The sequence below is a fragment of the Trachemys scripta genome, chromosome 13 (genome assembly GCF_013100865.1).
Source record: "Trachemys scripta elegans isolate TJP31775 chromosome 13, CAS_Tse_1.0, whole genome shotgun sequence".
NCBI lineage: Eukaryota > Metazoa > Chordata > Testudines > Emydidae > Trachemys > Trachemys scripta.
Window position 1 is genome coordinate 23,885,485 of NC_048310.1, and position 15,064 is coordinate 23,900,548.

General features: G+C 38.4%; 1 protein-coding gene across 3 annotated transcripts in view; it reads right to left on the reverse strand.

Moving 5' to 3' along the window:
* Positions 1–3,605: 3,605 nt before the first annotated feature.
* Positions 3,606–15,064, reverse strand: part of URI1 (URI1 prefoldin like chaperone) — a 55,282-nt gene continuing 43,823 nt past the window's right edge. For 2 of the 3 annotated variants that reach the window (XM_034788768.1, XM_034788769.1), the window contains 5 exons: positions 12,701–12,881; positions 11,101–11,362; positions 9,560–9,702; positions 6,994–7,252; positions 3,606–4,418 (listed from right to left, as the gene is read on the reverse strand). In XM_034788768.1, coding sequence (XP_034644659.1) covers positions 4,233–4,418; positions 6,994–7,252; positions 9,560–9,702; positions 11,101–11,362; positions 12,701–12,881 — 1,031 coding nt within the window. In that variant the 3' untranslated portion in view covers positions 3,606–4,232. The remainder of the gene's footprint in view (positions 4,419–6,993; positions 7,253–9,559; positions 9,703–11,100; positions 11,363–12,700; positions 12,882–15,064) is intronic. The other variant, XM_034788770.1, reaches the window with a different exon arrangement.

Here is a 15,064-nt window from a genome sequence, read left to right on the forward strand (position 1 = left end):
TTGAAGGCATAGAAACATGGGCAATACTACTACAGGTAAGGAACATTTTCTCTACTCCCTGCCTTTAATAAAACATGTATTTCTGGTGGTTCCACACATCAAGTCTTCTGCTCCACTATTGCATTAAAGACAAAGGTGTTTTAATCCTCCACCAAGTGTAGCCCTTGAGACTCCCACATTTTTTTCTCTCTCCAAAACTTCGTCACATCTTTATGCGGATGTATTTTTTGCATCTACATTTGAGAACAGGCTTCACATGTTCCACCATCATTGCTATTACACAATCTATTGCTAAAGTCCATGTAAGGAGACAAGAGATACAGGAGCAACTGAATATGGGACACCCCTTGCACACATGAAACACACTGCAAGTTGCGAGAGAGGCACAGACATACATAAGCCCCAATTCAGGAAAGTACCCAAGTACGTGCTTAACTTTAAGCATTTGCTTAAGTCCATTTTTCTTCAGGAACCCATTGACTTCAGCCCAGGACTTAAGCACACATTGAAGTGCATTCCTGAATAAGAGCCATAGTGCATTCCAACCAAGATGCACTTGTCCTATGTTGACTGGGGGAGTGGAGGAATATTTTTAAGTGGTACAGAATAAAAACATGTAAAGAACTGTGATTTTAAAGTGATCAAGGGGAGTTTGGCTTGCTTCAAAATAACTAGGAGTGGTAAGTATTTTAGGAGGTATCTAAATAAATCTTTTAAAAGGTCTCTCTCTCTCCTTTTCTTTCTAATTACCTGTCTGGTCTCAACCTTTTGATATCTAAAATAGGTATGCATGGAACTATATTTTACAGTTGCACTGTTCTGGTTGCAAAATAGCTTCTACTTTTTTAGGACATAATTTCATTTTGTTTAGCCAAGAATTCTTTAAAGAAGCTATAAATAATCTTCTTTAAATATTTAGCCATGCATAGAGGATGGACTGGCATTGATGGCTTATTTTAGTACTACAGCAATATGCTTTTTTTTTAAAATTGCATTTTAGCATGTATTAAGTTAATCATTAATACTTTCAATGTGATCCTCAGTATCAGCTTAAAATGAGTCTGTTTTAAAACTTAGATTGTCCCCTCCCATAAGGAAACCTGCAAGAGAAACCAGGCAGGGAGAAAAAATACTCAACATTCCCTTTAATTCTTTGTTCAGAGAGGCAGGATTTTCCCCCTGCCTCCTGGGGAAAAGTGCTATTTAGCCATCAAGCTGTATGGATCTTTGGGAATCAGCCACAGGCCAGGGGAAGATCTGCAAATGACCAATACCTCCTATGCTGTCTCTTGGCCTCCAGTCAGCATTACTCCAAGAGTCAGCTCCTCAGTTGATGTAAATTGTTATAGTCCATTACTTTCAATGGAGCTGTGACAACTTACACCAGCTGAAGATCTGCCCCCAACATGCAGGGCCGGCGCAACCCATTAGGCAACCTAGGCGGTCACCTAGGGCACTACAAGTTGGGGGGCCGCGACCGCGGCGATATTTCGGCGGCGGGACCTTATGCCGCCTCTGTGGGAGGCAGCATTTCAGGGCGGGACCTTACGCCGCATACGACGGCAGAAAAGCTGGCGGCGATCCTGCCAACACTTTCCTTATGGGCAGCAGCCATTGGATTACCCATTGAAGTGGCTCGTTCCCAGCAGCACTGGCAGTGAGGACAATGAATGCCACTGTAGCCTTCATCTTCCTTACACATGTAGCTCCTGGAATCCCACATAGACATCTACTTCATCGATCCCGAGGCCAGAAGGGACCATTGTGATCATCTAGTCTGACCAGTATAGTACAGGCCATAGAACTTCCCCAAAACAATTCATAGAGCAGAACTTGTGGAAAAACATCCAATCTTGATTTAAAACTGGTCAGTGATGGAGAATCCACCACAAACCTTGGTAAATAGTTCCAATGGTTAATTACTTTCACATTAAAAATGTATGCCTTATCTGCAGTCTGAATTTGTCTAGCTTCAACTTCCAGCCATTTGATCGTGTGATACCTTTTCTCTGCTAGATTGAAAAGCCCATTATTAAATATTTGTTCCCCATGTAGATACTTAGAGACTGTAATCAAGTCACCCATTTTCTCTAACATAAATAGAGCTCCTTCAGTTTGTCACTAGAAGGCATGTTTTCTAATCCTTTAATCATTCTCATGGTTCTTCTTCTTTATCAACATCCTTCTTGAATTGTGGACACCATAACTGGACACGGTATTCCAGCAGCAGTTACACCAGTGCCAAATATAGAGATTATGTTATCTCTTTACTCCTACTTGAGATTCCTGTTTATGCACCCCAGGATTGCATTAGCTCTTTTGGGCAGAGCGTCACAATGGGAGCTCACATTCAGCTGATTATCTACCAGGACCCCCAAATCTTTTTGTGAGTCACTGCTTCCCAGGATAGAGTCCATCCCATCCTGGAAGTATGGCCTACATTCTTTGTTCCTAGATATATACATCTATATTTAGCCACACCTATTTAGAACACCTATTGTTTGCTTGTGCCCACTTTACCAAGTAATCCAGATCACTCTGAATTAGTGACCTGTCCTCTTCATTATTTACCACTCCCCCAATTTGTGTGTCACCTGAAAACTTTATCATGGATGATTTTATGGTTACTCAGTTACGGTGGACACCCATACTAATTTTAGGTACAAGATGGAATAAGAGCCCTCCTTCAGCCTTGGCACACTAAAAACATCTGGTGAACAAGAGGTTATATGCACGGTTGCTGTTACTCACTTTGTTTGTATACATAGTTGCTCTTTGAACATGATCATGCATTTTCTTTGTTAATTGAACATTTGCAAAAACAACTGTTTGCAATCCAGATGAGCTGTTGGGTTGGTTCTGGGCAGTTTAGCAAGGAAGTTGCATTTTAAAGCCAACTTAAAGATAAATAATAAGTTTTGTTTTTTAATTAAAGAAAATGTAAGAACAAATTTAAGTTTAAAAACAGGAAGAGATGTCTCCAGTCTCCCAAACTGGCTTCCTGGGTGAGGCAGTGGACAGTTTACACCACAGGAACAGACACAAACCCAAGAGCGCAGGCTGCAAGAGCTGGCTAGACCCTGACCCAAAGTACTGTTAGGAGACTTGCTGTCCAAATGAGATGGCCAAGGCCTGGAAAGTCAGATGCTGGTGGGAACAGGAACTGCACAGAGTGACGGAAGGAATGTCACCTGGGTAACCACATGGTTAAATCCACAGAACCATGGGCCAGAGACCAATCATGTCTATCCGCTGCAGCAAGACATTTTGCCTTAGTTCTCAGTGCCTTACTCCTGTTAAGTTTTGAAATAAAATTGCAGCCATTAAGACATTTATCCTTAGCAGCTATCTTCTCTGGGCATTTCCATGACAATTAAAATATTATTTGAATATATAAAAGAACTTGGGACTTTGTAACCATAGTCTGGGTCTATGCTCCTCTCCCTATGTGCATGTAATTGCCACTGAAATTAATGGGTGTTTGCTACACAAAGAGGGAAGAGAATAGACTGTGTCTCTATGCAATAGTGAAGGATTTCAAAGAACCACCTCTTTCCACATTTTATTTTAAATGAATAAATCAACAAAAAAACAAAATTCACACCTTTGTTTTTACTTGAAAAGTTTAATTTTACAAAATACCATTTTCCATGAAAGAAACTTCCCTGCAATGTACAGGAACACAGCATTCTGTTTTAGAGATCTGTACAGTAAGATATCAGAGATTTAATAGAAGGAAAAAAACCTGAATTTTAGCAGGTACCTACAACAATGTGGATACAAGAGTGTCTTAAAATGCTAAAGCAAGTAATGAAACATAATTGTTGAATCAATTTGAAATTTGAAAAGTTTCTTTAAAACTGTCCAGATGGTAAGTAGGACATCACAGCTGATACAAAACTACCTGTATATTTAGGTTTAAACATAAAACCAATGGCATATGAAGAGAAATCTTTGAAAAGTAATTCCAAGTGCTGTTATAAGGCAAACATATACAAAGGTGCTGACCGCATACAGGGAAATTGACAAAATAAACTGAATATTGACGTGTTCAAACGCTTACTTTTTTTTTTTTTAAATATCACCAATAGAGGTCTATTAAGATAAACAATGCCAAATTAACATAAGATACCTTTTTACTAACTAGGTGTAATGCACATAGTTTTACATAATCTCAACAAATGTGAAACTAAGCGTTAATATTCAAACTTTCATTGTGTAGGCAGCAGGGCCTAGTTTGTCTGTTGCATTCTGGCAGCTTTGAATTTTGAAATCCTCTTTGTAGTTTCTTCTGATGCCTCAGACAGAACTTCCTCTGATTTTCGCTCTGGAATGGTAGGCAGGACAGGGTGAGCAATGATTGGGTGTGGTATTAAGGGAGACAAAGGCTCTTTTTCTATAACAGTTCCAGAAAAAGCCTACAAGAGAAAAGAAAACTCAGAATGAGCTAATAAAATGCAGATGTGAAGCTTTGCCCATAAGGTCATTACCCTATTTTAGCCTTATTAGGATTGTTATTTCTTTTAATCAAAAGTAAAGAAATATCTTTAAATCAATGGAAGTTCCTTGAATAAGTAACCAAATTGTAATTAACCTCAAAATATAGCTTGTTCAAAGAAATCTGAATGAAAGATAGCTTTTTAAAAGTACTACTTAATCACATTCCTAACTGCATAAATGATCTGAAAAAATTGCTTCCCACTGATACATGTTCAAGAAAATAAAATAGATGATGCAACAGGCAATTTCATCTTGGATAACAAATGGGAAAAATTTGCAGATTTTTAGGCCTGTCAGCATTTCCCATCATATGTCATATTTTCATGGCTTAATATCTTGGCCTTTTCTAATTGCATCAAGATGGCACCTGGAATACAAATTTACCTATATTTTGTTGGTTATTTTTTTTTTCTTTCTTTCTTACCAAAAATGATCAAAAATTGGTCAAGGCAGTTTATACTTAAGAGAACAACAAGACTTCCAATTCTTTTCTTCCTTTATAAATTCTAACTAAAACCATATGTGCTTAATATTTTAAAATTACAATTTCCATTATAGCTTTTTTGCTATATTAAGAAAAAGAAACAACTCAGATATTTACAATTTGAAAAGCAGCTAGGAAGAAACTCTTTTTCATAAATGCTTTTAGTATCAGCCATGGGTTTACAGTATGCATAACACTGTGCGTATGCAATATAAAATACTACATTTTTTAAAAGTCACATTATGTGCCAAAAATTAAAAATGGTTCAGGGCATTTCAGAAAAATGGTACACTAATTTACACCAAGATTTGATCATTATATTGGGCGGGAAGGAACAGATACCAGATTTATTATACCTGCTTTTTTAAGAGTTACTCTGTTGCCAAGAAAAAAAAACAGCAAAACAAAATAGTCACTCTTCTTGCAGGACCTGCAAAAAAGCAAGGTTTTTTGTGCTGTACTCGAACTGCTAAACTAAGCCCAAAGCTGTGCCTGTTCTGCTGATTTGTTCAATAACACCAGTGTCATTTTTATAAAAAGGTAAATTAAATACAGCTACTGATGTTCTGCTGCATTAGGAAAAAAGAAAAAATCAGTACATGGCGAATGTTGCCAGAAAAATAATATACTTCAAACCACCATAAAAACAACTGAAAGCAAAACAACAATATATTTGTTTAAAAAGTGAATGTCCCTTTAGCTCTGACTGGAGCATTTTGCTCAGTGTGATATAATTACTTTAAAAATACAGTGATACTGCAGATAATCATGCCCTATTCAGAGAATGGATTGATATACAAATGATTTGTTATTGTTGTACAGTGACCAAAAGTGTACTAGATGCTTAACATACAGAAGATACAGTCTCCGCCCCAAAGAGATTACGATCTATAGTGCTAACCCTGTAAAAGAATCCATGCCAGCAGATCCTTATGTCCCCACTGAATATCTTTAAAGTCAATGGGACTCCATGCAGTCATAAGGGCTGCCACATGGATCCCTCAGCAGCATTAGGGTCTAAAGAAATATAACAAAAGTGGATATAAAGAAAAAGAAAAGGGGCAGGACCATGTGGCTATTTACCGAGTAAAGCACGCAATAGGTCTTCTATGAGTCTACTTTTTCTTAAAAATAACTATCTTTCTAGAAAAAACCATTTCCCTTTGAAGATGCCTTCTGTCTACAGAACTTCTGAAAATTCAATGTAACCTAACTTTTAAAAAATTACTGTAATTTTCCATAACAAAAACAGAGATAAAATATTAATCCCATGCATGGCATAGCAGCAGCCACATCTCATTTCTGAACATTCTCAATGGTTTTCGCAGCTACTCATCAAGCACATGCACTAGTGACACAATCTCTTTCATTTATGATAAGAAATTACCCAAGACTTTCCAAAGACTTGGAAATATATTTGGTTCGGCTCTTCGACGGCATCTTGTGCTCTATGTCTGCTGGACAACTTCCTCCCTCCTCCTGTCATAGACTTTGTAAACACTCTGATGAGCCCACTGACACCATTTGTTTTAAAATATAAAATAAGCCCTGAAGATTCTCCAGAATCAATGTGTTAGCATAGTAAGAGCCTACGGTATACACAAAATCGCTTTCCCTCCCTCAGATTAGTAATTAGCAAGTGGGAATCTTGCATGATCCAGGATTTTGTTACCCTGTGGTGCACCTTAGAACTTACATTATGGGGAAGTCCCAGGGTGTCACTAAATTTGAAAGCCATGAAGTCAATGTGCTCAGTGGAAGGGATACTGTCTACTGCTACACAAACGTGGCAAATAGTCAGCTCAGCTGGTTATCCCACAATGAGAGGAAAAGGGTAAGTGCAGGGAGAAGAACAGGCCTCCTGGCAATCTCTCCCCGATGAGAGAGGTAGGGAGAGCTGGAAAATTAGTTAAAAAGAAATTAAATAAACTGATGGTAGAGGCAACTACACTATCCAGCATTTTCCTTTTTATCCATGCCAACAATCAATAATTAATCAAAAAATGTACCTCAAATGTCCCTGATAAGGTTGAAAGTTTTTTTGGAAGATGCTCCTGCCCCTCCTCCTCTTCCTCCTCCAAGATCCCTTCACTGTTGTCACTGTAAGTAGCTTCATCATAGCTAATACTCCTCAGAACTCCTCGTCTGTCATCAAACTCAGCAGCACTGCTCTCACTGGTATCACTACAAACACTATTCTCTCTGCTTCGAGACTTCAAAATTGATTTACGAGGGACATATTCTCCATTCACAACATCAACAAAGACTCTACAAAGGAAAATGTTAGCTTTAATAAACTATTTCAGGATCAGATGACAAATTTACAGTGATCTCACTTTGTCTTTTGTACAAATTAATTACGATTTGCATTTTTAACTTTTCAACTGCTGTATTACAATACTGTACCTTTAAAAGATACAATAAAGCATTTTCTTTACTAATGAACATGGAGTAATTCTGCAACCCAAACACTGTCATGCCTCTATTAAAGGATTAGCTGGTATACTCCCCTTTCTGAAGAATGTGTATAGCTCTTAGACACTTGACAGAACAGCTTGATTTGCAAAATGTAAAGAAAAATTATAGTCACAAGATGATTTTCAGGTTTTTATTTCTAGACACCAAAAAGAATGTTGTGATAACAGAAGGTTTTCTACTGTGAAATCATTTTCAGATGTAGAATATAAAAACAAGTGCTTGAAACGTTTACTTGCACAGAATAAGGAAGTTTTCCCAGGCAAGTGCCATAATTTTCTGCAGAATCTACACTTTCCCTAAAAATAAAATAAGTTTTTAGTTCATAGGGTTCTGAAGAAACTTTCCAAACATGAACAGTGTGAACTGTCACAGAATCCTCTTCCCGAGTCTACAGATACTGTTCCCATCCCTCTGTTGCTGCTCATAGCTTTCCCAAACTGTAATGATAATTGACCAGCGTCTGTTAATTTCCACTGCTGCTCTTCGAAATCCTATGGGTAGCTATAAAACCAACGGGAATCAGGTCAATTTAGTACTGCTGCAGCTTGCCAGAGGAAGAGGTGGGTACTAGAACTATTCACTAGGGAGGAGAATTCAAAAACAGGTGAGGTACATTAGGAGACACCTCAACAATACTACCTCACAGTAGCTGGGGGGTCTGGGAACGAGTAGTGAGCTATGGGGTTTAACAGTGCAGCACTGAAATCAATGAAAGCTTTGCCACTGACTTAACTGAGAGCAGAAGCAGGCTCATAGAGGAAAAAGTACAACAGCTCCCTTTCAACAGATATAAAGTGGGATTTTTTGTTTGTTTCTTAAAGGTTTCACATTTTCTACTCACTTACTAGCCTAAGACTACAAAATATACAGATCCTGATCAGGGTTCAAAGACAGCACCATGAATCCCTAAACCTTCTCTTGTCCCAGCAGTTGTACAGCTGTGACTAGGGAGTGGGCTAGTGAAAAGTTCACCTCGGTGTTGCCTCTGAACAGATTTTCAAAGGTATTTAGGCACTTGAAGATATAGATAGGTGCCTAATAAGTACCTAGAGGCTTTTGAAAATTCTAACTCTTACTGATCGCAATAGAATCTAGGTGCTTTTGAAAAGTTGATTGAGAATGTGTTTAAACAATTTGCAATGAGCCATTTATTTCCTTTAAGTTGCAGAAGATATGATCGCAATAGAATCTAGGTGCTTTTGAAAACCCAATAGGTGCCTGTCTGCATCTTTAGACACCCAAATACCTTTAAAAATCTGGCTCATGTCTCAATCTTACTTTTGTCCTTTATGCACTCCTTTAGCTATCGGAGGTCTGGTCAATTTTTCTTGCCCTTTGAAGGAGGGGGAGGAATGAATGGATAGGGAGTAAACAGATACGGTGTGTGTCTGTGAGCAGATGGGGAAGAGAAAGACTGGAATTAAAAGCTGGAAAAGATGGAAAAGGAGAAAGAGAAATTTCATAGGGAGGGAAGAAATGAGGAAGAGAATATTCAGAGAGGAAGACAAAGCATATGCTGAAAAGAATGTGCTTGGCTGGAGGGAGAAAGTAAGAAAAGAGGAAGGAGACAGTAACAACTTAGCCAAATACCTCAAGGGAAAGAAACAATGGAGTGAAGCTAGAAAGAGAAAGAAGGCATAATGTGATGGACATGATCAGTTATATTTAAAAAATATTTAAAAGGAAGTTGATTGAGAATGTGTTTAAACAATTTGCAATGAGCCATTTATTTCCTTTAAGTTGCAGAAGATATGGCATGAAGCAGTGGGGTAAATTTTAAAAGCACTGCTAAAAGGAATTATGTTCGACTCTTAGTTTGAGAAAATGCAACTCTCAGCAAAGCAGCATGCAATAGCTATGAAGTGTGGCAGTTTAAACGTGTGACAACCATGCAGGAGACACAAGTGTTCACTTCTTAAAATGTACACCCAGTTCCAAATGCTTCTTTTGGGAGACACTGTGCAGTTCCATATTTGGGTAAGATTTCAAAGTTGCTGCAGGATGCTTCAAAGAGGACACGCTAGAACACAAAAGAAGGCCTTACTTTTCAAGCGTGCTATGGGAAAAGCAGGGCAGCTATCACTATACATTACATACCGGTAAATGTCTGCTGGTGTTTTTATGTTAGGCAGTTCTGGAACCAAGTGTCCGTTGCCATTGCTATTCTTCCTTTTACGTTTGGCCTCCTCTTTCTTTTCACTAAATTTCAAAGTAGTATTTTTTCCTGTGTTTATTCTTACCTGAAAATTAAAACACAAATTGGTCTAGAGTATAAAAATCAAGCAATCACGAGGGCATGGATCAAGTCAGTTCATGAATTCTTCATATCCAAGCAGCTGAACAACAAAATGTATTGACAGTGACATTCTCAGTGCTCACTGTCTCGATATTATGTGCAAAATTCATGTGCATTAGCACTTAGTGTCAAGAAATAGCTTCTTGCACCAGGATTGGGTAAGAATAAACAATCTGATTATACATCAAACCATACATTCTAAACCATTAATTCTGACCAAGAGCTTAGTTTCCCCTGAATGCAATGTCTGCCTTGAATGTAAAAGGCATTTTTAGAACACCTGGACCCGGGATGCTACCTTTTAGAAATGTGTGACATGGCACTGGTAGTATGAAAACTTGAATATCTCTTTTTGGTATCATTTTAGAGACTTCATGACTGAATTGGGGGGTTTCAAAACACAGAGCAGCAAAAGAAACCTTCTGAAATAAAAAGCCAAATTAAACTTTGTCTATAGTCAGGGTCCTAAATACAAGACTAGCCATGGATCTCACTGTCAAAGTTTCACATGAATGTTTGACAAAACACCTTGAATTCTGCGATAGCTTTTACATTTTACAATATTGCATGTCTAAAATAAATATAAAATGCATTTTCAGAAAAAAAAAAAAAAAAAAAAGATTCTAGGGCTGTAAGTAGCACAAACAGAATTCTCCTGCAGTAACATTTTAGATGTGCTATTAGGAGTATAATCTATGGTTAGATTCCAACGACAGATAAACTGGTAACTACTACTGTTTCTGTCAGATGAAAAAATCCTAGATATTAAAGATGGAAGAGACCTATTGGGACATCTAGTGCACTCCCTCACTCCCACCCCCAACCCCACCAAAGCAGTATATCTACTAGTGTTTTGTCCTTTACTTTTTAAATTCCCAAAGGATGGGATCTTTCACCATTTTCCTTGAGAAATTGTTCCCAATTATAATGTAGACATATTTCTGACTTATTTCTTCGTGAGAGTCTTCTTTTCACACTTGCTTTAGCATTTAACTTCAGCTCTGGCAGGCTGGATGACTCCCTCAAGAATACATCGCTGCTGCCTCTTCATTTGACTATAGGAGTTGCTCTAGATAACACATCACTCTCTCCCCATAGGATAAGGATGCTGCTTTTGTTGTGGTCCCTGCCTCTTTAAACCTAGTAAACAAGGAATTGGCTTCAGCTCTGAACTCTGACACCATCTTACCTATGTGAGGTAGGTCTTTTTTTTTTGACTCATTAAAGCAATGGTATACTTTATTGTCCGGTACTTTGGGGTACACTATTTTAAATAAAGCATGTAGTCTATATACTATCTACATTATATGGAAATAAATACATAAAAAGTAATAGTACAAACCCTTTTAGGTTCAACAGTATGAGAGAAAAATATAGTTGGTACAAAATGATCAACTCCTAAATCGTCTTCATCATCACTGTGATAATGACTTGGGCCATTAACTTGGCCACTGAACAATTCTGAAGTTGTTACTTCTTTCTGTACATTGTCCTGAGTAGTAGAGTCTTCCACTCTCTGTACCACATTCAGATCTGTCTTATCTTCTTTCTCCTCTTCAGAGGAAGTTGTATCTTCTCCATTTGCCTCAATTGTATCAGGTGTCCTATAAATTGCAAAAAATACTTAAGGAAAGAAAACTAATCAACACATATCATAACTTACAGAATAACATATGAAACCACTGAATAATTTCCTTTACCTATGAGATGAGATTTTCTGGAAGAGGTTAGGGAAGAACAATATCATGCATGATATAGTTTTTTTAAGGGTCAGACTGTGGAGCCCTTACTCATAATGGAACCACTTCAATAAGGAAATGCTTATCAATGCAAACGAGAGCCACAATCTGGTCCTAAGTCATAATTTCTGCTTTAGGACCAAAACAGCTCTAAGGATTGTCATTCACAATTAAAAGAGTTGTTTACTCGGGAATTGTATACAACAGGTCAGAAATACGAAAGGTGCAACTATAATATTAGCTTACCCATCTTGTACACTTTGGGCCAGAGTCTCTCTTGCAACCAAGCTCTAATCAATGCAAGAAACAGATGAGGGTGTCAGGGAGCTGGTTACAGCTCCGTGATCAAGGGCCTTTCTGCAGTAGCCCCAGGGCCAGTGAAAGCAGCTAGAGAGCTGTTCTAACTCACACCCTGGCATAGGGTCTCAAATGGCCCCTATGCCATTGGCGGATGGGAGTAGTGGAACTCTACTCTGCAATGCTCCAACCTTCTTTCCATGTTGTGTCCTCTATGACGGGCATGGGAGGGAGGCAGCAGTCACAGGAGCTGCCTCTGCCATTGGGTAGTTTCCCTATGCCAGGAGAATGAGGGGATTCCTTCCTGGACATTTACAGACATATTCCAGCTCCTCTGAACCACTCAGGGGCTGGATTCCAGTAGAAAATCTGGCCCTTTATGTTCCAACCTTCTTCACCCTACCCTCATAATTAGAGTCCAAGTTAATTCTTTTAGTTCTCTTTATCTATCTGGGTGTTTATAGGCTCCAAACTCCTCACAAACATTAGTTAGTTTACTCTCACATTATACCCTTGAGGTAAGGAAATTTTATCATCCCCATTTCACAGATGGGGAACTGAGGTATACAGAAATTAAATGTATCCCAATCACACAGAAAGTCTGTGGTAGTCAGGTTCTGAACACAGATCTTCCTCTATTATGAGTAGCTTATTTTAAGTTTCACATTTTATTTATTTTTGCGGATTTTAAGGTATTAAAAAGTATCCAGAGTTCTGAATGGATGTTTTTAGGATTTTCTCAGTTTATAATGGAAACAAAATCAACAACCATACACTTTTCAACATGCAGCAATGCTCCTCAACCATCACTGATTTAAGCAAATCAACTGCAAAAAGCATCTATTTGTTCATACTAGTAAGGATTTTAATTACATCTTTCAGCCCAAACCTGCAACAGTAATATACCTGTCAAATTCACCCAGCATCTCTTCTCGTCTCTCAAGTTCTTCCAATCGGGCCCACAGTTCCTCCTCAGATTGGGAACAGCCCTTGGACTTTGTATCCATCCCATTTTCTTGAAAATGTACCTCAAAAACATCTGACACCTTTGGCTTTGAATGAGGCTTGTGAGCAGTTCTACGTTTTCCTGTGCAAAATAAATAAAAGGAATTTAGCCAAAACATTTTCTATTTCAAATTACTGTTGAATTGTTTAAGTAATACTGTCAGTGAACCAGAACATTGTCACAGGATAATGCTAAGGCAAAACACTGATCCTGTGACACTTCTATTACAGTGGTTTGGCACCTCTCAGTTGATTTAATCATTTATTCTAGTAGTGCACTAGTGTGACAGTTGCTCACTGTGCCATTAATTGGGGAAACAAACCTACTTTGGCTCACTTGTTACCAACTATCAATACAAATAGATGTTTTTTAAATTTATGAAGTACATCAATGTTACCTAAAAATTAGAGATGGTTTACAGGACAAACTGGGAAATATAGCAGGAGCCCATGGTATCTGCACATCCCTCTTTGGTAACTAACAATTCACTTCACTCCACAACAAAAGCCATTTTTAGCTTTAAAATCTTAGTTTTGTAATAACAAAAATAAAACCTTTAATGCTTCAGAAGTGGCTAGAGAAATTTGCTCTTCAGCAACCACAGGCAGTCACTGTGGTCATTTAAATGTTTCATTATCTATTCAAATGGTAAACACATTTGTTTCCAGACTCATAGACTTGAAGGCCAGAAGGGACCATCATGATCATCTAGTCTGACTTCCTGCACATGGCAGGCCACAGAACCTCACCCACTCACTCCTGCAATAGGTCCATAGCCCCTGGCTGAGTTACTGAAGTCCTCAAAACTTGATTCAAAGTCTTCAAGTTACAGAAAATCCACCATTTGCTTTAGTTAAAACCAGCAAGGGACCCATGCCCCATGCTGTCCAGGGGGGCATGGGTCCTTCCTGACCTCATATATGGTGATCAGTTAGACCCTGAGCATGTGGATGAGACCCACCAGCCAGATATCTAGGCAAGAATTCTCTGTAACTCAAGAGCTCTCCCCATCTAGCATCCTATTTCTAGCCATTAGAGAGATCTGCTAATAGCAGACATGGATGGGCCATATGCCATTGTCGGCAATTTCATCGTACCATCCCCTCCATAAACTAGGGTTTTTTAAACAAGTAAAGTTTTTTGCTCCCACTGCTCCTCTTGGAAAACTATTCCAGAACTTCATTCTTCTGATGGTCAGAAACCTTCATCTAATTTCAAGCCTAAACTTGTTGATAGCCAGTTTATATCCATTTGTTCTTGTGTCAACACTGGCGCTTAACTGAAATCATCTCTCCCCTCGGCCTGTTTTGTTAGGCTGAACAAGCCAAGCTCCGTAAGCCTCCCCTCATAGGATAGGCTCTCCATTCCTCTGATCATCTTAATAGCCCTTCTCTGCACCCACTCCAGTTTGAATTCATCTTTCTTAAAGATAGTAGCCCTTCTCTGCACACACTATTCCAGATGAGGTCTGACCAGTGACTTGTACATTGGTAATAAAACTTCCCTACTGCAACTGGAAATACCTTGACTAATGCATCCTAGGATTGTCTTTCTCCTCCTCTGTTGCTTCAAAGTGTTAAGTCCCCAGCTTATAGCAACAACTCTTGTTGTTAGTCCCTCTTTGCAATATTAAATTTCACCCTATTTCTATTATTCCAGTTGTCAAGATTGTCCAAATCTTTTTATGTGATTCTAGTCCTCCTCCATACTGGCAGTATCTCCCAATTTTATGCTATCCAACAAATTTTTTCAGCGCACTCTCACTTTCTGTGCAAAGGTCATTGTTGAAAATGTTAAATAAAATTGGTCCTAAGACTGATTCTTGAGGAACTCCACTAGTAACCTCCCTCCAGCTTGAGAGTTCACCTTCCAGTATGACCCACTGTAGTCTCCCCTTTAATCAGTTCCTTACCCACCTTTCAATTCCTGTATTAATCCCCATCTCCTCCAATTTAACTAAATATCCCGTGTGGAACTGTATCAAAATATTTTACTGAAATCCAGATAGAATAGATCTACTGCATTTCTTTTGTCTAGAAAATCAGTTATCTTCTCAAAGAAAGAGATCAGGTAGGTTGGCATGATCTACCTTTTCTAAAACTATGTTGTATTTCATACCAATTACTGTTTAGCTCCATGTCTTTACTCTCTCCTTCAAATTTTGTTCTAAGACCTTGCATGCAACGGAGGTCAAACTTGCAGGCCTGTAGTTTTCCAGATCACTTTGTTCCTGTCTTAAATATAGGTACTATACTTGAAATTCT